Source organism: Pangasianodon hypophthalmus, chromosome 19 (genome assembly GCF_027358585.1).
Source record: "Pangasianodon hypophthalmus isolate fPanHyp1 chromosome 19, fPanHyp1.pri, whole genome shotgun sequence".
Taxonomy (NCBI): domain Eukaryota; kingdom Metazoa; phylum Chordata; class Actinopteri; order Siluriformes; family Pangasiidae; genus Pangasianodon; species Pangasianodon hypophthalmus.
This window is the reverse complement of record NC_069728.1, coordinates 7,473,488-7,496,614: the sequence shown is the minus strand read 5'-3', so window position 1 is coordinate 7,496,614 and position 23,127 is coordinate 7,473,488. Positions and strand designations below refer to the sequence as shown.

At 36.6% G+C, this 23,127-nt stretch overlaps 1 protein-coding gene across 1 annotated transcript; it reads right to left on the bottom strand.

Moving 5' to 3' along the window:
- Nucleotides 1-4,915: 4,915 nt before the first annotated feature.
- Nucleotides 4,916-15,224, bottom strand: blk (BLK proto-oncogene, Src family tyrosine kinase). The gene is made up of 14 exons (XM_026944569.3): nucleotides 15,058-15,224; nucleotides 14,364-14,517; nucleotides 14,096-14,180; nucleotides 13,930-13,963; nucleotides 13,509-13,602; nucleotides 13,217-13,315; nucleotides 13,018-13,121; nucleotides 11,020-11,169; nucleotides 10,188-10,340; nucleotides 9,119-9,298; nucleotides 8,945-9,021; nucleotides 8,156-8,306; nucleotides 6,937-7,068; nucleotides 4,916-6,768 (listed from the first exon to the last, which is right to left on the bottom strand). Exons 3-14 carry the CDS (start codon nucleotides 14,177-14,179, stop codon nucleotides 6,566-6,568), a joined length of 1,461 nt encoding a protein of 486 aa, XP_026800370.1. The 5' UTR covers nucleotide 14,180; nucleotides 14,364-14,517; nucleotides 15,058-15,224; the 3' UTR covers nucleotides 4,916-6,565.
- Nucleotides 15,225-23,127: the final 7,903 nt, after the last annotated feature.

Sequence of the window (23,127 nt, the reverse complement as noted above, 5' to 3'; positions counted from 1 at the left end):
TTTGGGTGCAATTAAATAAACAGGTTTGATTAAAGCATCTTTTATCATATAGTTTATGGATATAACCAAATATGAACACATTATTTGGATTGAACAGATAATAATGTGTTCTGAACAGATATGAATACTAAAGGCCATATGAATGAACAGACATGAATGAAAAGGTGGTGCACTATTGTTCTTTTTTTTCTGTGGAAAGCTTGCTGGAGTGGTTCACAAGACATCTGGTTGAAACTAGAGGTATTCATCTGGACAGGGATCCCAGAGAATGCAGCAAAATAAGCAAACTGGAGGGTTTTTCTTTCATGCAGGCACAAACAAGCAGTCAGACATAAAGCTTGTGGGACAAAGATGGTGCTGTCAGGGCCAGAATTCACAGACCATGCTAACAGTGCTGGCATTTCTACCTCTTTTTTTCCCCAGTGTTTCTGGGGGCATACTGGTATTGTTCATTTAAAAAATAAATAAACACATAAACCAGTATTTTTAGGCCAGTTCCAGTTTAGGCCACACCCACTTTGATATTAAATTTATTAAATTTGAATACAGATAAAGTATTAGGATCTAGCTAATTGAGAAAATCAGAATCTGTCTTGCAAATGGCACACACACACACACACACACACACTTTGTAGTCTTCCCTTACTTTGTGCACTGCCATGTTTTTCATTCACTAAACCATTCATCCATAGTTTTACATACTAGCATTCTAGATATTGATGAGATAAATAAAACAGTAAAAAACTAGCCTCCAAATCTGACCTGGTGATCCAGAAATTTCACAGACTTTTCTATTCTTCATTTGTGGCATTTATGTCTCTATATACTGTAAAACGTCTATATTGTGTTATATTTAGAAACATGTTGATCTATTCGCTCTGTTTAGCTGAAGTTAGATTGATCATAAATGTACATAGCTACCTAATGCTACTATATACAGGTCTCTCCATACTGTTGAGATTAATAACATTACTAATCTTGTGTGATTTGGTACAATACATCTCAGTGGAATAATCATGGAACTGGTTGTTGGAGTAGAGATGCTGGAAGCAGGTGGATTGCTCAGTTTGAATGAATGTGCCTGCATAGTGCTCTAGTTGCGAAGTACATTTTAACAGCTGGACTTACCGACCAGGCCAGTGACAGGCCACTGGGAAGTCTCCCAATGACCAGTTTGGACATGCATTCAGTTGTACATTGGGGAAACTAAGAAAAGATTAGCTGATTGTTTTGTTGAGCACCATTACACCATCAGAATGAAGGATTTCTCCTTTCCAATGGATATCTCTGTTTGCATTGCCAATTGTTTGTACAGCAGGAATGAAGGGAGGTACGACTTGCAATGAATGCCATATTTTACTAAGAACTATTATGTAATCAACCATTTCAAATAACTACTGGTTTCACCTCTTATAGCTTCAGCAGCACTTTGCTTGCACAGCTGATGGATCTTTGCCCTCAAGCATCCTGTTTCTCTGGAACATTTTTGTATTACTCTGAACTTTTACTTCAAAACATTTACAGTCTTACTGCAGTTAAGACATAGATATACACTCACTGGCCACTTTATTAGGAGCACCTGTACCCCTGTACAGTAAGGCCTGTCATTCACCAAAACTAGACAGTTGAAGATTGGATAAATAGATAATCTTTTTCCAGTGTTCACCTGCCCAATTTTGGGGAGTATGTAGCCTCAGATTCCTGTTCTTGGCTGACAGGAGTGCTTTATGCTTTAACTGCTGTTGCTATCTACTGCAATATGACAATGAATTTGCCATATTGGAAGATGGATTGTGATTGTTGCTTTGTTACAGATATCGTGTATATGGTAATTATCACAGGTGACGGAAATATAAGAATATATTATATGCACTGTCACAATTTTAATAGATTTTTTTTTCTGCTGGAAACTGCTAGCAATATAATGGTATGAGTTGCTGTAGGCTAAATGTAAGGTTGGATAGAAATTATCATAAAGTACAGTAAGGCCTGTCAGTTTAAGCAAGGTTGGTGCATTAGTCTTAATGTTGTTCATCACCTGTTCCTTCACACCTGACATACTCTCTGAGTACAATTATGGCAATTAATGGTCCTTTTGGCTGCTGCAAATGATGAAGATATATTGTACTGTTTCACCATTGACAGTCCTCTAAAATACTGATATGCCTTGCCCAGCTGTACCCATCCACTGCTGCATAGGTATGTGTTGTGCAAACCTCAGAATTATACTATCTGGCTTTTCATCAATATTTTGACATGTTAGCTTTAAGGGCTTTTCAGTATCATAAAATTTAAATGCTAGCTCTTTTATCATTTTAATCTTAGGCATGCAGGCTTGTTTAACAGACTCTGTATTGCTCTTATCTTATTGCATCTTATTTGCTGGTTAGGGTGATTAATTTCACTCACCCAAAGTAGACATTATTATTTTAGTATTCTTATGCTCACATTTGGCATCACTTTTTTCTAAATAATACTACATGTTTTTTCACATCTAAAACAGCACATGCATCAATTTTTTAAATTTTTTTTATTTTTTGCAGAGGCAGAATTTTTTGTGGTTTGTTGCACATTCAGTTTTTATCATCTTACTCTCTGGTCTAACTGGAACTCATTTTTTTATTCTGACTTTTTGCCTCCGTCAATTCACACGTATCCAAATTCAGAACACTGCCACTTAGAGCTTTTTACTAGTATAATGGATACATTAAGGAAAAATATGAACCCCCACCAAATGTTTTCTGACTGAAATGGGTTGTTTTCTTCCTTTGGGAGATTATTTATTACTTATTCTGTTTTTAGGCAAATAGCTGTAGTTTTTTTTTATTTTTTTTATTTTAATGGTAACCATCAAGAGAATGTTCTGGGAGGAAAACAAAATGAGGCAAATGAGATGAAATGAAGACTATCAGCAGTATTCATGTCTACTTATTATAACCCCAAAAGCTTGTTGATGGGGAGCATTAACCCTAAGAAGCTGTAATACATGGAAAAGATATATAAAAAGCTTATTATGCCCTAATCTTTCTTACACCATGTCATGGCATTTCTCAGTCAGGCCCACTTTTGAACAAAATTAGTTACGCTGCCAGAGGCAGTGAGAATCGCCTGGATACCTTCTTGTGCTCATGCACATTCATGCCAACAAAGTCACATGACTCAGTATTTGCAATAAATACTGCTGTCATACAGCTATCCTTCCCCGGAAACTTTCTGCAGAGCTCTCATCAGGTTGATATTTGTTCTGAGTGTTTCTTGGCAAATTTGGACATAGAGGTTTTTAACTGGTGAGACCACCAGTGATGCAATACAGGCAACAGTGGCAAGCAAGTGTACTGGATTGACCTGCTTGTGATCTGTTTAACTCTGATTAGCTAGAAAACACACCACATTGGTTGGGCGTGTTTGAGCTGTGGTTGGCTGAGGAGGAGCTGTCAAATCAAGTCTCAATAACATCCTTACACTGTGACATAGAGGAAATTGCCATGTCCAGCACTGTGCAAAGATCACTTTCAGTGCAGTGGGGTGTATAGAAATATCAATCCTACTTTTAGTGTAAACTAGCCAGGTGGCTGCCATGGCTAGTTTAGAAACTGTCTGTGGTGGTGGTAGTACTCACGAGCTAGCAGAGGCTGACCCACAACCATTTACAGATGTTGATGAGGCCAGAGTTGAATGGTCATTCAACTGCTAGGTCAATTTCAGCATGGAAGAATCGCCTAGGCTCACTTATAGACATAGCATCTTTATAGCATTCTTATGCTCCTTTGAGGATAAGGAACAGTCACTGAGCTACAAGTACCATAATGCTTCATTAGAGAAGGTGCTTACATTGTATATGAAATTACCAAGGTAGTAAAGACAAGATAACGAGAGCAGGCTATTGCCAGCTTTGGAGGCTAGCTGCTAAGGGGACTCTGACAGCTCCTGGTGATTGGGACGTGTGAAGATCATTCAAATGCTCAGTGAGAGAATGGAATCATAATACTAAGCATGACTAGAGAAAGATCACACTTTTCACACTCAAGAAGTAGCACGACTCAAACAGACATGACCAGGAGTTAAAATCTAAACTGTGAACCCAAGAGACACAAATATAGTTCTGTTCAGTGCATGCTGTCCATAAGCATGGCTCTGCATTGTGAAGCTGGAGAGTACACTTGACTTCGACACTTACCTCTTGCACCCTTAAGAGCAGGTTGCCCTCTGGTGGTTGCAAAAGACATGAGTTTATAAATTAGAGGTAAACAAAAAAACCCTTCACAACAGAAAACAGAATGACCTAACTATTTCAGAGCAATCCTAGAAAGTCTGGCTTTCACACTGAAACTATGTTTAACTTTTAAGTCTGTGCTGCATATGTGAAATGTGGTTTTCAATATACACACATGCATCTCTCTTCATTACATGTTCTCTTACCATTTCTGAGTGCTGCTACTAGAAATCAGTGTATTGTTTGAGCAACTGAAAGTGAATTCCCTCAATTCCATTATGAAGATACTGACAAAAGTTCTGTTTTACAAAGCCTTCCAGGGCTGCTTGTAGCTATATTTCCAGAAGCACTGGTTGATTTTTGGCCTTATGCTGGTGGTACAATGTCACGTCACATATAACCTTCTCTGTGGCTGCTTAAGTATTTTTTTCTGTGTTCAAGGATTAATGATTATCCAGATTATCAAGCTCTTGACTAGTGTGAGCACCTAGTCAGCAAGTCAAACTAGTCATTTATTAGGTTTTTATTAAGCTCTGCATCAGGAACCCATCAAGGAATACGCACACACACACACACACACACACAAACATGGTGAAGGTGATCTGTCTATACAGAAGCTGTCGCATCGAAGGTTCTTTGTTGATGAAATTACATTAAATGACATTATAAGTAAATATGAGTGGAACTCACTCTCAGAGACATTACATCAGAAAAGTTGGTAAAATGCATTTATTTACTTTTCACAAATGAATAATGCTTGAAGGCACATACAGTACATAGCTGGCATAGAAGTATTGTCTGAGTAAGAACTCGTTGCTTAGTTACACAACCAGTCATATTCACACACTCATACTCTGAGTGACATCAAGGATAGTACCTTCATAATGAACTCTCATCATCTGAGCAATATACTCATAGCACATATAAGCTCAAGGAACACGTTTGTAACTGTACACCTCAAGTTTTCCCAAATGCAAAGAAAGGCCATATTACAGCGGTTCTGTTTGGAATTCCAGGCCCAGCAGCTCTTATCGTTGACCGGCGAATGTGCTTTTTTGCAGTGGCATGAGAGGAATGCTTACTCATGGCTTCCTGTTTCTGCTATGCAGGAAACCTAAGGAGCAGCTCTGGGGAATTGGTGTCATTTTCATTTCTTATCTACAAACATGTCTCAGCCTCATGGGGAACTCTAAGAGAGAGAAGGGAGGAGTGCTTTAGGTGTGTCTTAAACACAAATTTGAGCACAACGTGTGTCTCTCTATCAGAGTAGTTTTAACTCCAAAGTACTCAATTATTCAATCAAGCATTTACAAAGATTAAAAATTTAACAATAATAATAATAATAATAATAATAATAATAATAATAATATATTGTTTTACAAAGCAGGAGACACTTAACGTAGTAGATACTACTACTAATATACATGTCTATGATACTGCCAGTGGATCTTTCAATGTTTTTTCCAAACTATCTTATGTTCTTTATACATTAGATGGCAATATTATATGACAAATAAATGAAAAATTAGCTGATTATTGTTCTGTTTTGGTGTAAGTTCATGGTTCTTTCACAAGCTATTTTACTCTACAGGCCACAGTACCATGCTTTTTAATTTTTAATTTTATACATTTGAGTACAGATAACTTTAAAAATTTCACTAGGAAAAGACATCAGAAATATATTGAAATTAGCTAAAGGTATACATGTATATAAAATATAATAAATCTCAGGGTTTATGTAACAAAGGCTAATCTCTACTACATACTTCAGTGCTATCCTTGCCGAAGCATTTCTGTTTCCCTGCAGTGCCACACCTGGGAGTTCTTTAGGAGTTGAAGACAAAGCATTGATGGACATGTTAGCAGGTCAGTAATAATGATGATCCAAGCCTTTTCTTCAAAGTGCCACAGTTGGTGTTTGACCCCAACGTTGCAAAAAGTGCAAACGTGATGTGTCCAGAATGTGCTTGTAGTACGTGAATATTGTCCCAAAGGTAGCGCCGTTAAAGAAATTAGTTACTCAAGGCTTTTCTGAACAGAAATAACATACATCATATTTGTAAATTGTATGTCATGGTTCAGATATTATATCAAATGCATGAGGGTCTGTGAACTAAATTCCAAAGGGCTCCATAATTTTCCATGTGAATTCAGGGATGGAATATAATTAGTTGAAATACAGTATGTCACTGTATGATTTCATTGAGATATTCACGATAATAGTAATTGATTGGGCCAGTTACAGAAAGTGTTCATTGCTTCACACCTTTTTTTGGACCAGCCGTTTCATCCATTACTACCCCTTATGTCCTTGTATCCTGTCCATTTGTTTCTTTGGAGTGGATGCGGGGGCTAAGGCTGCATCTCATACTGGCCCTCAGTGGCAATGTAGAAGTCATTGAGTGTGTCTTGCAGGTACTCAAAAGTGGGTCTGTCCTCTGCCTTTTCTCTCCAACATGCCATCATTATGTCATAGAGTTCTTCAGGACAGTCATCCGGACACGGCATCCTGTACATCCTGTCCAGGTTACGGATCACCTCCGGATTGGTCATTCCTATGGCAAAGCTCAGGCAATGTTACATGAGGAAATTGCAAAAGGTGAAAAAAAATGTTGTCAGTGGTTGGTATATACTGTATATCAAATCAAGACTAATGTGCTGGAGATTAAAGTGATCAGACATGTTCATGAAGATCACTTAAAAGGCTTAAGACTACATGTTACCTGGATAAGGCACTCTTCCGTAGGTTACTATCTCGGTCATGAGAATACCAAAGGACCAGACATCTGACTTGATGCTGAATGTACCAAAATTGATCGCTTCTGGAGCTGTCCACTTAATTGGAAACTTTGCACCTGATTATTACACAAAGACAAATATTTATATCTGTATCTGTTTCTGACATATGTGTGTGTGCAGGTGTGTACGTCTGGGGGAAAGAAAGAGAGAAAGATTTTCCACAGTTAAGATTAGCTCTCAGAAAAAAATCATGCACACTAAAACTGACTGCTAAGGCTTTACACTTTTAGATTCGAGCTTCAACTTTCCTACACACAATTATTCCATGAACATGCTGACATCTTTTGCGTCAGATTTCAGCATCTTAGCATTAGTCATTAGGCGTGTAAGCTCCTTGATTTTTATTCCATCTTTCACATTAAATTCAGTAACTGCTACATATTATTCAGTAACTAATACGAATTATTCTAACAGTAAAACCATACAGGAAACCATGTAGTTACAAGAGCACTCACCAATGCATCCTCTGAGTCTAAGTGGTTAACATGTAACAGTGTCAACTCCAACCCGCTTGTTTATTTTTTATTTTTATTAATTTTTTTTAACCTGCTAAACGTTTGAATGCATTTTGGATTATCAGGTAATTATCAACAATTGCTCACCAACTGCTGCAAATTAAGTTAGTGCCAGTGACCTTCTCCTATTTCTCAAATATATTCAACTAATTATTATCTCACATCACACACATAAATATATTTTTGGCCAAAGGCTTTTGGACTATGAAAACATAAATTCTACTAAATTAGGATTATCTATGCTTTAGTCTATATGATTTTTTTTTATCAATGTTGTATATGGTACTACGATTGTAATTAAATGATCACTCATAGCAACAAAATTTTAGTCTTCACATTATTTCCTGAGGAAACTTTTCTAAATAGCTCACATTTGAAGTTATTATCATGGCAAAAAAGTGGTTCTCATAAGGGCAGGGTAGGTTTTGAGAAAATTTTAAATGATCAGACATTCCGTTGATATCCCTTTGTCTTTTTCTGCAACGTTCTTAGTGTAAAACATGTCAATAATTAGTAACAACGTATCATAATAAGAGACAACATATCAGTCTGCTTTGAGGAATGATATTTGCATAGTGCAAAGTGTGAACAGTCTGAAAGAGATGCAGGAAGAATGAAACAGCCATACCTTCCTGTGCCGTGTACTCAGATTCTATAATCCTGGCCAGGCCAAAGTCAGCTATTTTACAGTGCAGGGTTTCTGACACCAATATGTTGGCAGCACGAAGGTCTCTGTGAATGTAGTTTTTTCTTTCTATATAGGCCATACCCTCTGCAATCTGTTATAAAACAGTGGATCATTTTTAAAATAGCAGTGTTCCCTGCAAGCCAAAGGTGCCAAAGGTGCAAGCTGAAAAATTATTTGTGACACAATACACATTTAAAACTTTCAACAGAGTACCTATGAAGATTATAAGGCTGAAGTCTTTCTATAACTCAGTATAACTAAGTATAAACCCCTTTTTTTATTCACAGTGCAGATATTGACCAGGACAGGCTTAGAGAATTAAAAAGGAAGTTCTCCCCTCAAACTACATTAGAAAACTCTCTCAGGAAAGGCGGTAAGATGGAAAAAGTGACGTCATTTCTGGTCCGGAAGTTAATAATCAAGTCGCATAAAGCACATGCGCATAGCCTGACCACAAACAGAGCATAGGCTTTTTCCATTACCTTTATAACACAATCTTGACAGACTCTTGCTCTATCTTAAAATAGCAAAAGTGGTCTGCAGTATGTATGTAAACATTTTGGTTGGGATTAAATGTTATTTTATATATATATATATATATATATATATATATATATATATATATATACAACAAACTAAAAACATCAAGTACTGGCAACTGTACTGACAGTCCAAGGATAGATGAACACATAACAAGACTGATGTGGAAAAACAGCAAGTTGCACTTACCTGAGCTGTCATATCTATCAACTTGGGCAGTTTTAGTTTTCTGCCATCATCGGTTTTCAGAAAGTCTAATAAGCTCCCTGAAATTAGTTCAATGAAAATGAATCAATGGTAAATAAAACTGGATATCATTCAGTCTACTCCTGCTCGGACATGTAATGCTGAAAATATCCTCACCATTTGCCATGTACTCTGTGACTATGAGGATGGGCTCCTTGGTGACTACAGCATGTAGTTTAACAAGTCTCTCATGCTGCAGCTTCTTCATGAGATTAGCCTCCTGCAGGAAGGCCTCTGGCTCCATGCTGCCCGGCTTTAGAGTCTTAATGGCCACCTTTTGGTTGTTTTTATAGTACCCTGGAGTACATATACAATAAATAATCAACCCTCTGAGTGCGTACTGTAAAACTTTAGGAGTGAAACAATTAATCCGGTGTTTAGACTGAGTAGTGGGCAAATTGTCTCAGTAGATAAACTGGTGTGCCATAGAGGTTTTAAACAGTTTGTTTAAAACAGCGCTGAAGGTTTTTTGTGAAATATGCCCATGATATGTCTGAATGTTATTTCATAATGTGTATGAATGCCTCCTCAGAACCTAATTCTGGGAATCCTCTATCAATATCAGTATCAGTAATCATCACAAATAACCACACATGTCCTAGCTAGAAAAATGTTACACACAGTGGCTTTTTAACGTTCTTTAAAATTAGCTTGCTTTTACGTTTTAGAGATGAGTAGCTTGTCAAATGACTTGTCTCTTAATCAGACGCTCTCTTAATAATAATATTATGTCAGCATGAAAGGTGTTTTTTTTTTCCTCTACTGATTAGTCGCAGCTTTATCAGACTCTTAGGTATGCTTCCTAAAGGCATAAAGTAAAGAGCTAATAGCACTAAACAGACCCTAACATTACATGTGGACTGAAAGTAGATTAATATGGCTTTTGAGATAAAATGGTGAGACACTTGGAACAGTAACCAATGATAAGCACTGATGCATGTCTAACGGTCTTAGCATAAATCATTCATCTAGAGAGTGGAAATAAAGGATACGAGAAATAAATGAGCAAGGCCAGTCTGTAACATTTACATTCAGTGCCTATATAGTAAATGGTTACAAGACACATTTGGGTTTTTACCGTAAGTTGGCATATTCCATATATATATATATATATATATATATATATATATATATATATATATATATATTAATTAATTAGGTTAATAGTTCCCTGCTTCTTACTTACCCATCCAGACCTCTCCAAATTGCCCAGCACCCAGCTTCTTTACCATCTTTAACGTTTCCCTTGGGATCTCCCACTCATCCTGACCCCAGGGCCTCTGAGGAGCAGCAGACTTACAGGGGCTTCCCAGCCTCTGACACAGACCATCTGATGATCCTACAAACATGTACACAGCAAAATTTCTGCATGCTGATTATAAAATGTATGGTGTGTGAACAAATTTGCAAGTTTGATAGTTTAGAAAGGATCATTTGAGAGCAACAATCCATGTAACATACTGAGAACAACACTTACTTTATGCGTCTTAAAAGTTAATTTAAAGTTTAAAAACTAATAAGATGCACAGAAATAGGATAATAAGCATATTTAGACATTAGGTCTATTTTTAAAAAAAAAAAACTCTATCACTAGAGTGAGTGTGACGTGAGTGTCTATCACATGAGTGTTTCTAGGCAAAATGTGATTATCTGTTGATTGTGAAAGAAAAAAAACGCTTAGAGGCACGACAGGAAATGCACACAGCAGCTGAGATGAAGGTCTCATGCTCAAGAGATAAGAAGTTGTATAAATTCTTTCACTCCTGTGAATCACTGTTAATGGCACTGTAATTTGTTTTGCTAAAGCAGAACTCACTGCCTTAGCTGATTATTGTTCAGGATTAGGAGCATGACATATGTACTGGAATTGATATATCACATAAAACTAGAACTATGAAAAAGATTAGAGTTTAGAAGAGCAGCTGTAAGAAAAAGAGTCTGACAAAACAAAGCATGAACATAATACTATAAAGATGACAGTTAGGTATTTTTTGAATAACAGTGTTGGTTTTACTCACTTGAGTAGTGCTGTATCAGTTCCTGCAGAGATGGGAAAGTCAGGGAGGGGGAGATGTAGTATCCACCTTTATCAAGCGTACGAATCTTATAGTGCTTGACCACATCACCATGTTCTGGTGCCAAGTCTCTTACAGACAGGGAGAAAGCACCTGTGGGTAACATGTTGGGAAAATCATATTTAAAGAATCATGTCTGTCTGGGTTTTTTGGTAAGATTTTTGGTGACTAAGTCATAATTCACACAGATGATATTCGTCATACTATGATTGGACATAGCCTATTACACATTTTTTCTTTATCCTTCCTTATGCCAAATCTACTATCCCATTTACATATACACAAAGGTTTTGGTTTTTTTTCTTGACAAAAATCTGAATTTTTGTTTGAATCTGGTGTCTGATTATCATATATCTCCCTGCCTATCCAAGATTAACATTTTTTCTTAGCCCTCATAGTTTCATAGCACCACTATTAATCAGAACTATTATTGTATTGTAATTTTTAGTCTTTCAGTATTTTTTTTTTTGCAAATTAAACATATAAAATTCTCAAACAACAGTTTATAAATAACTACAACAGAGGTGTAATGCATACCCTGACATATGATTATTTATGATATTAAAAGTCTAAGTGTATGGCATAGTATATGGCAAAATGGTATGGCAAGTTCGCTTTCAGAAAAAAGGGTGCTTAACTGTACAATTCCTTGTTGCTGAAGTAGTCCTCTCATGGTTGCATGTATTGTACCTTCAAAACTTTACCTTATTTAGCTTAAATAATTATTAAAGATGCAACATATTAAAATTTCCAGGTGAATGATACATACCAAAGGAACAAATTATGTATTCCAGAGGATAGCACCTCAGCAACAAAAAGGTACGGTTTGGTACACTTTGTTTTCAAAAAAGTTAAAGCTCCAGAGGTTTCAGCTGTAAGGTGCTAATATATAAGTCACAGGTACGTATATAAGTGGTATAGCCTGGTTATTTATGATTCTCACTTTCTGAAAAGCAAGGCATTTCAAACTCAATTTAGGTTAGCTAGCTAGCAAGAAATGACAAGCTAGCTAAGATAGCTTGGTATACGAAGCTAGTAACTAGTTTAGCCCAGCTATAAACACATTAGATGCACCAAATCACTACAGACATTATTACCTATGAATAGTTTTTAAAATTGACAAAAGTGAGAACAAATTTTGTTGAATATACAGTTAGCATCGCTTTAAAAAAATATGTATATGGTAAAACATTCCAGTTAGATATCTAATGCTAACTAATGTTATTTCCAAAATTAGCCCCTGAAACATCTGAAATTAGTTAGCTATCTCTACTTATGCTTTGTTCTTCAGAGGTCAGTAAAAGTTGTAAGTGGGCCCTGAGACATTGTTTATGGAAATATGCCACTATTTATTGACTAATATGCCACTATTTACTGTTTTTCTTCTCCTTTGGTAGCTAAATACTTGTTCGATATACAGATGTGCTGTGGTTCAGACAAAGCAGTGGCAGCCATTACAGACTGAGTAACAAGATTAAAGCTTTCACTCACGCTCTAAAATTTACACTATTCAAAATGGAGCCTGTTCACTGGATACTGAACGAGGGCGTGTTTTTCCCCCACTGTCTGAGCGCAGATTATTTTAAACATGTAAAAGACTATATTATTCTCTTTGAATGTGCTGTTGTTAATATTTATTAAGGAAATATATAGTCTATATGTAGATACCAGCAACTGCAAAATAAGAAGGACCTGCACTCAGGGATCTCAAGAACAATTCATGAGTCCTCCTTGTCCAAGTCCAGGATCATTAATTTGAAGGCTTCATATTTTGATTATAGCAACTGTGTCATAGGGTCACTGTAATGACCATAGCCAAATTGAAAGCTGTGTGGATTAGAACCTGTTGGTGTATGTTGTATTTTGAAATATACTGTACAATGACAGCACATTACATGAAATTGGCTAATACTGACAGAAAAACAGCGCTCTAGTCCTGACCTGGAGTTGTCTCGCTCTCTCTCACGAGAAATGAGCCGACCCTGTTCCCTGGGGCTAGCAGAAGACGTTCTGTGTCTCTGCGGGTCAAATTTCTGAAAAACCATCTAGAAAGCAGAATAGATGATCTCATAAATGTAGATTATTACACAAGTAGCATATTTACATGAGTAAGTTAAAGGAAAACCTGAAAGTTGCATACCTTTCCACCTCCAGCGTGTGGGCCCGGGCAACATACGTGCATGGAATATATCCCTCATCTCCAGTAACCAGAGATTTAGCCAACCACCAGTCTCCATTCCTTTCACACAACCAAAAGTCATAGTTAGTCAGGTTTTTTTTTTAGCCCACAGAGCTTATTAATTGAATTCCTTGATATTGCTCTGCTTGCCGTAATTTACAATGTTGGATATTCTTGATATTGGATCTATATGGTTTGTGTAATTTTATATACAGTCATGTATATGTAGGAAAATTAAGAATGTTCTACTCACTCATGTATGATTTTGAGTTTCTCTCCTTTCTTAAATGGAAGGTCACTTTCGTTCGTTGAGTTGAAATCATGTTGCGCAATGACAATGTCTTCATCTTCATAAAAAAATCAAACGATAAGCACATTCATATCATTATTTTTATCTAACTGCTTTGAAAACTCAACTGACATCCCTTGTGTAACACATAATAATATAGTGATACACTAGCACTCAAAGAGCTACAACACTATAATTTTGAATTTGCGACCACAAATGCTGAGGTACGCCTCTGTTTTAGAAGGAGACTATTAATACTCTGTCGGCTAAAATGATATAATGAAGTATAAATGGAGTTTATGTTCATCAGCTGCTGCTTTCACAATAATAAAAACTGTTACAGATTATTGGACTGACTTCTTGAAAAAACTGTCAAAGACATTACCATACTTTGCCCCATTCTGCGCGTGTGCTCGTCGCTGAAAATAAATGTAGAAGAAACAAACAAACAAAAAAATTAGGCACCAAGCGACAGTTGATACATGCACTGTAAGGAAAAAAAATGTCACTATGATTTAATAAATTTTACATTTCACTCTAGGAATACATACATGTGGTTTACTGGCGGCTGCTGAATTGTTATTTACATGCTGCCTTTCTTCATATTTATTCTCACCACTGCAAGTGCAACCCATCCTTGAAAGACAGAGAGAAAAAATATTATAAATTCTTCAATCTTCTGATTTTTTTTCTTTCAAATGTAGTAACCATCCTTATTTCTGGTACTATACTAGAATATATTTAATTATACTAGTATAACTGAGTATAATATTGAGGTGTTTTCAGTATTTTTCAAAGTAACATTGAATTTAAACATACCTGCTAGTGAACGGTTGCGCTTTAACACTGAAGTGTCAGTCTCCACTAATGTCAGCACGCAGCTCTCTAGTCCATGTGATCATCTGTACCTTCATACTGAGGGCTAATCAAGAGAACATGCTCCATGCAGATGAATAACTCCTTAAAAAAAAAACTTGAAACACAACAAAAACACAGAATGCAATAGAAAGTAATTTAGACAAAATACATACAAGAATTGATATTTTATATACAACTTTACAAAAGAAAGCGTGAATGGGAAAGATTTTCAGATTTTCAAGTTTGATTTTTTGACATGATCCACATCTAAAGTAGTTAAACATACACGGAATTCCAAATACATGACTGTGAGGAATAATGTAGCATACGTTACATTCAGCTACAGAAAATGAAACAACAAAGGAATCACAAATGTTAGAAACAAAAATATGTAATAATGTTTCTTGGCTTTTTTAAAATGACACTTCACAATGTAAAACCAAGTAGGACTGTAAATATAATACACAGTAATCTGGGGCTGTGTTGCTCATTGAAGAATAACAACTTCACATAAAAGCACATCTTAGAGGGTCTGGTATTAAACAATACATTTAAAATGTTAGTGGAATTAACTTTGAGATAGTTTTCGGTTCACCTTTCATTGCCAAATGCTCATTACCAATATCAGATCATTTATAGTCTCTTATTTACTTACATTTTCTTTGGAGTCAACTTGTTGAAAGACAGAATCCAGTTTCAAGTGCCCAAAGACCTTCATCAGAATATCTTTCTTGCAGCATCTGTTTCTCACTGGCTCTGTCTCTCTCTCTCTCTCTCTCTCTCTCTCTCTCACACACACACACACACACACACACACGCACACATACACTCTGACTTAAACACACTGAGACCAAGTGTGAGCCCTGGGAGACCACATTAGCTGAAATAGATAAATGTACCACTGTTGTCTTTATTTAGTCTGCTAATCTCCTCCTTTTCCTCTTCACTAATGCTCAATTCACAAACTTTGCTGCTTGTAGACTTCATACGGAATGAAAATATACTGAAAATTTGGAACAAATAATTAGTTTTGTACTGGCTAACTAATGGCCATTTAACATATTTTCACTAAAATTGTATTCTGAGTTTTAGAGGTGTTTACAAACATATTTTCTGTACGTTGCCCAGTAAATACACTAATCTCTTACCTCATATAATAACCAAATCCTGTGTTCATAAGTTGTTTTCTACTCTTTAAAAAATGTTCCTTAAGGGTTCTTTGGATGGTTAGGGTGTTCTTAGCTTCCCGAAGGGGTTCTGTTTGAAACTTTCTCTGAGATGGATCTAAACTAGAACCTTCAAGAAAAGGTTTCTGAGAACAGCAGGAACAGCATAAAAGTTGTTAAAGTGAGAATCCCCCCAAAGTAATATCTCTTCTCAATTACAGGATGTTGTTTACTAGGCCGCGCAAATGTATTTCCTGCCTTCAGTCACTGTGGTCTTCGTCTTGTGACAGTAAATGCTCTGATGTAAACTGTTCACAGTTTCACTTGGTTTCACAACATGCATCTTTGCACTTTATTAATTTTTTCTAATTAACATTAATGGATGTATGATATGGTGAAGTGAAGAGTAAAAAAAAAGCCAACCACATGATCACACTATCACTGTTAATACACACAAAACTGACACCGTGGATTGTTTTAATTATACTGTGAATGTGATTCTGTATATTTTCTGGGATTCAGTGTTAAGTGATGGTTGGAGAAATGTCTTCGTTTCCTTTTGCAGGAATTAGTTAAAAAAAAAAAAAAATAATAATAATAAAAAAATTCCCACTAGAGGGTAGCAAAGCTCACAAATCGTGATATTACAACCTAACAGTAGCAGAGCTGGAAATAATCCCACCTTTACTTGCCAAATTTCAGTGCAACTCATATAATGATGCAGTGATGGACAGTTGTCTTAGACTGTATATATTTTCTCTAACATTCAGTATTCTTTGTGTTTTCCTCATAATCTTGCACTTGCAAAATTGTCATTTTAGATGTTATTTTTTTCTTTTATAATTACTAATGAACAATACTACCACATTCACATTTGAAAATGCTTTGCACCTCTCTCTGTACAAATACAAAGCTTAGCACATAAGTTCATTTCATTCTAAATACACTACAACTACCAAACATACACTATATGGCTAAAAGATTGTGGACACCTCACCATCACACCCATATGTGCTTTATAGCATACAAAGACATCCTATACAGTTGTGTGCTTCCAGCTTTGTGGCAACAGTTTGGGGAAGAACCCAAACTGGGTATAGGTGTGATGGTCAGGTGTCCACATACTTTTGGCCATATAGTGTACAAATGTGTATTTTAACAAAATACTAGGAATATGTTTCTGTGAAATTTCCCTTCACCTTGTCAAATAGAACAAAAAATAAAAATAAAAAACTGTAAGTGTAATTTATTGTATGTTTTTGATGATGTGTTAATTATTTTTCTTTAGTTTGTATTGCATTGTAATTGTTGATCTTCCCTTGGTTATATAAGAGGATATATCATATGCAGTATAACATACAAAAATAAAAATCCTGACTATAACAGAATAATCTAACTTGATCATAAGCTTTCAGCCTCTTATGTGTGCTTAAGTAACTGGGATAGTGACTGAATTTTTGAATGGACTGAAAATCAGAATGTGACAGCATGAGGACAGTGAAATGCCTTGTTCCAAGTCCCGTGTTGTTCCTGTTAGGCTCAAGCCTTCCATAGAAGCTATCAGAAATTAGTCATTGTATTATATACTCTGATTCCGGGTTTGTGGTATGATATTCCTGCACACACTGTGTAGTACCTCTCTGATTCAGAACATTTTCTCTGGCCCCTTTTAATTTTGTGATTTACTGTAGTTCAGCATATTATTTGCTACTTAGCTACCTGCTATTAATTTGAAATCCCACCTCGCATGCATTTGGTTTTGAATGTAAATGTAACCAGTTTTAAAACAAAGTATGTGCATTTGTAATTCGAGAATTGGGCTTTAGAGATATATAGTTTTTCTGGCAGAAACAAGGGAAACCTTTGGGCAGGAATTTTGGAGACTACGTGAAGAGATTTCATTCATTCATCTTCGGAAAGCTTGTTATCCTGGTCAGGGTCGTGGTGGATCTGGAGACTATCCTGAAAATACTGGACGCAAGATGAGAATACACCCTGTCAGTCACTGGTCAATCGCAGGGCACACACATTCACACACCCATTCACATTTAGGGGCAATTTAGCATAGCCAATCCACCTTCCTGCATGTTTTTTGGGAGGTTGGATGAAACCTCCACAGACACAGAGAGAAACTCCACATAGTAACCCGAGTTCAGGAGTCAGACCCTAGATCTGTGAGGGTACATATGCCGCATAAAGAGTTTTGGAAACATGAACTTGGTTATGCTGACTAATGCATGTTAGCAATTGTCTGAAATCTAATTGTTGTATGAGCATATCTTACAGCCAAAATAATTTCTGAATGGTGTTTTAGTACATAATAAAACAACAGGCCTTATTCTCCATGTGCATACGTATTGTAATTTCCTATTCAGTCACTTATGATTTGAAATCATTAATCATGATGTGTTTCATGTTCATACATCTGAGGGATTCCATAAGAAACAGTGGGAAGGAAATTACACATTAAACAATGAGTCCTGCGGAATCAGTGAATGAATGAATGGTTTCATCCTAAACAAACGTCTTTCCAAACAAATGTATTTTCCTTCAAATCAGGAAGACATCTATCAGATTAATATGAAAACCTACATGAACAATATGATATCAAGGAACAATCAAACTTGCTTCCTATGCATTCTTTTTTTCTTATGGGAATTGTTTTTGATCGCATGCTCACAGAACAGAAGCATGAATTTCTGGCCAAGCTACCATTGGTTTGTGGGAGACCACCTGTGTTTGTGATGATCAGCGAGGGGGCCTCTCTGACAGCATCTGTTGCAGGTGTGTGATGGGAGCTTTGTTGAGGGTGTCCTGGTTATAGATTCTTTTTTTTACACTCTGATTTTCCCAGGGTCTGCGGATACTGTGTCCCTACAACTCAGGTCCCCAGACGCTGCATCCTGTTCCCCAGTATAACCTGAATAGCACTGGAAAATAGGGAAGAAAGAAATAGAAAAGAAGAGAAAGAAAAAGATTCTGCATATTGTCAAGCATATGCTAACACAGCAAAATTTGTCCTTCTGTTGCTCCATTTCATTGTGTGTGTGTGTGTGTGTGTGTATATCTGTTACATCTATGATAAAGTCCACAGGCCATACTAGCAAACTAAGCAAACTGATTGAGATTGATATCAACTTTATTAATGAGCCCATTGGTGTATGTGAATGTTTTACAGGAGGCATAACCTTTCAAAGAACAATAAGGAATAGCCTGGTAAAAGTGAAGTAGCCCTTTCTCATCCACATCACCTTCACATACTCACGCACCTAGTGCAAACTGTGCCAATCTTCCTCCATCTGAGGACAAAGGCAGAGAAACCCCATTCATAACTGTGCTGGGTGCTTCCTAAATGGAAGGGGGGGAGAAGGTACATAGTGTGAGACCATTTTCACTCTTCCTCTCACCGTGTGGGAAAACTCCTCCGACCGTCTCACACATCAAACCGGACAGGCTCTCACTCATTCATTCTCCCTTTATTATATGAGACGATGGACAAATCAACTCGGCAATAAACTGGACAATGTGCTCGAGGGGCAGTTGTTTAGCTGTTATTCCGAGGACAACCTCACACATTGCTCTTCCTCTTTGGAATCACTCTTTGTCTACAGCTGATGGCTTGAGGAGACATGACCTTGGCGATGGGCCCATATTATAAAAAACAAAGGTCAGGCCATGCCAGCTTTGACACTCTAATATAGCTTGAGTGCACATGGTACTCTTCTGAAGAACATTAACACCTCACACAATATAGAGTGTATAGTATTTTTAAAACTACAATCAACTCATAATTCTCTTGATAAAACATCGAGTAAGGCCAAGAATGCCAGAGAATCCAGAACACTGAGTAAGTAAATGCCCTGCAATTGTGACATCCACCTGTGCAATATGTTAAGCTTAAAGCAGGAAATTCTGACACAGATGCTCATGTGTCACCTCTCCCCATCAACAGGCTGGCATATTTGTTTGTGTGAAACATCTGGAGGCCTGGGAGTGTGGGGATGCAGGGTGCACATCTGTGCAGCTGGACACTGGCACTGCACTTGAAGGTAAACAGGGAAAATGGGGGAAAGCCCCCTGTGCTATCCACCGGAATAGAGCTCTACGTCTCCCAGCACTGAGGGTGGAAATAGCTCCTCGTCAGCAAGCAGGTGCTTCCTCCTGCATTTTGTCTTATTTGTCTACATTTCCAGACAGGCCTGGGCAACGTAGATACCAAGTTTCAGTCCCAAATGCTTAAACAGCAGTCAGTTTACACAGTTTTTTATACTTTTCATACTGGTAAAGTGCCTGAATATATAGAACTATATTCCTATATCTTGCAAATGTGACTTCAGTTTGTCCTGAAAGTCGTACGAGGAAGCTCGCTAGGTGATTAACAGATAACAGGCAAAGGAAGTGTTTTTCAAGATTAGCTTTGAATACAGGGTGAGTGTTTCTATGTTGAAAGATTCCTATGTTGTCAGCAAACACTTTGCACCTGCCATTAACCCAGTGCACAACTTTTTTTTTCCATGCTAAAGAAGACTCATATTCACAGCATATCTAGTCTGTTCAGTTCACTAAGGCACGTGCAAATACTTTTCACTTTCAAATTCAAGCATTTTTAGCATTTTCAAAATCTAATCTCTGCTGGCTTGTGGTGGCCTGGGAAAACCCTTCACATGTTGAAATATGGTTCTGAAATGTCTTTCTGAAATGCTTTACAAATATACTTCTGAAATGTGTTTCTCTTTTGTATGTATCTCAACCAGAAGTCAAGTTATGGCATTTTTAAAAAATGTGGTTACCAGCCCAAAAGCGGATAGGGAGAAACTTGCATTTAAAGAGTCCATTCTGACTGCAGAAAAGGAACATCACAGAACATTTTGAGTCGATATCTGATTACAAACTGAACTGATTAGGCTTCAGTCCTTTTCTCTATGGCACGTATCTATCCAACAACTTGATTAATGCATGAAATTCATTGTGTGAGAGAATCACACTTAGCTAGCAAGATTGTAGACATCTTTAGGCAAAATGACTGTGCTTATTGTGACGTTTTTTAAACTGGCTCCTTACCCAACATGATCTTTGCAGGAAAATAGCTAAGAATAAAAAGAAATAAAAAATATTTCAATGTGATTTGGTGTAATATATTCAGGATTCCTTAAAGTTTAAGTTATGGAGAGAAAAACACACTTTTGGCCAGTTTTTCAAAGGTTTTTTTTTTTTTTTTTGTGGTTATAGTTTAGCAATGTAAAGACATAAACCTGGATGTGCTTCACTTTTGGCCTGAACCTGCATGGAAACTTCAAGGAAGGCATAAGAAACCTAATTACTTCTTACTGTATTGCTCCAGCATTACATTGTTGAATAAAACCACATAGGATCAGATATGATAAGAATTTGCTCATGTCCGTCTCATCCTAAGATGCTTATTGTGAGTTAATTCTTAATTGTAATGGTTGTAGCACTGAATATGCACTAGGTACTATACTGTAGTATTCACAATTTTTATGTTTGTTGCTTACCCCAACAAGTTTTCCTTAGCTTCCATTATAAGTGAGTTTTGAGTAAACATTTTCTGTTCTATTTAGTATAGAGAAGCATTGAAATTATTGCACAAAGTAGATAGTCAACTAGAGTACAGTAGATAGACTACTATACAAATAATATAAATCAATACACAAATCAAAATTTCTTGGATAATCCCTTATGGCTTCAGAGTATTCCAGATTGACAATTAAAAAATATTAGCTGTCAAAAATGTTTGGTTAATACTTTTTTGTTTAGAATGCTATTATTCATGTTTTCACCAATATCAAATATGTGCCTACATATAACTAATTGAGAAAAAAACTTCTGAGGTAGATGGAAAATCAGTGTTCTTCCATCTATTTACTGGCCAAGTGAGAATATTATCCATGCCATCAATACTAGATTTCCCTGTGAAAGCATTCTCAGATGTGGGGAGGGGACTAAGCTCTAATGTGTGAGTTGCTCTAGCCCCTTCTCCAAATGTGTGGCACTCAGTCGATGGGAGTGACACCAATTATTTATGTCACATCCCCTCCGGAAGCAGTGGATGGAAACTCACAGAGAGAGGACTATCCATCAAACCAGTGCAATGGGGCTGTACACCTCTGAGGCAGGGAATGAAGTCTCTTAGGACAGTTTTAAATACACAGCCATACACTTACCATGTGTCAGAGGCATAGATTAATTAAAACTTCCCAAATATACATATTGAGCTTTTATTTAGCTAAATAGACATCAGCAGCAATGTAAAGAAAGGAAGGTGAAGGATTAAGAGAATGATTAGACACCAGAGTTAAACTAGCATAACGCATAATTTCCATGCATGCTAATTTGAATTAGATCATGATGGATCTTATAGACTCTAATATGATAACAGAAGTTAGCTAAAATAAATAAGGTAAATGATAAAAATAAGTGCTTCTCTATCAAATATTCACTGGCTGTCCATTAAGACGGGCCTGCTCATGTCCGTACGGTGCTGGGTGTCCTGAGTAATTGCAGTTGTCATGTTACTGGATCCTTGGGTTCTGCCCCCATTCAATAAACTGACCAGTCTGTTAAAACAACCAGGTTAGGGAACAAAAAGGAAAATGCAGCTTCAGGTGTCACAAAGGCTGGGAATTGACTCATAACTAGGGGTACTCCAGTTGATGGATGAGGTGGGGCAAATTATTAATAGTTTGCTGATTTTCTCCTTCAATGTTTTTGGGAGACATTTTTTATTTTGTCATAGATGTCATGCCATGATCTATTGAAGGTTCAGAAATAAAGTCTGTGCTGGTGGAATAATTACTTGCTTATTTAAAACTTGGGAAAGATACAATGTCAGAAAAATAGGAGTGTGATGTGAATAGATGGGGTTTACTTCTTGCAAAATAGAAGTCATTATACATTTACAGGTTGATGTGACTTTAAATAAGTGGCATTAAATATTAATGTGTTAATTGAATGATCAATATATGGTCTAAAACACTAAGAAGAAATGCTTTGAAATTGCACTAAATCTCTAATTTGCTAAAACATCTTTATGAATCACATGATAAATATACATTTGATATGAACTACTGGATTACACTGTACATTGATCATGTATTATTTTATCTGTTCACTGTCCTTCTACTTGATTGATCTCTGTTGATCTTAGTTTCCAGTGATCTGCTCCTATCATAAGAATTATTTCAGGTCATTTAAAAAATCTAATATGTAAGAATAGCAAGCAGATTATTTGAGGTTATGTACGGTATATTATGTATACATTCACTTTATTAGAAACACCTGTACTGCTCATTCATGCAATTATGCAATCAGCCAATCATCTGGCAGCAGTGCACTGCATATGTTTTCTTTTCTACTGAAACACTTATACAGTAGGCAGAAAATAAACATGTAAGTGGTACCTAAGACCTTTGTACAAGAGCATGTCTTTCATGGGGATATTTTTCTGTTCTTTATTACTTTCATACTACTTACCAACAAGAAAATGACAACAAGCTAATAAATAATATGACTCAAATGACATATTACGTTAGCATAATGTT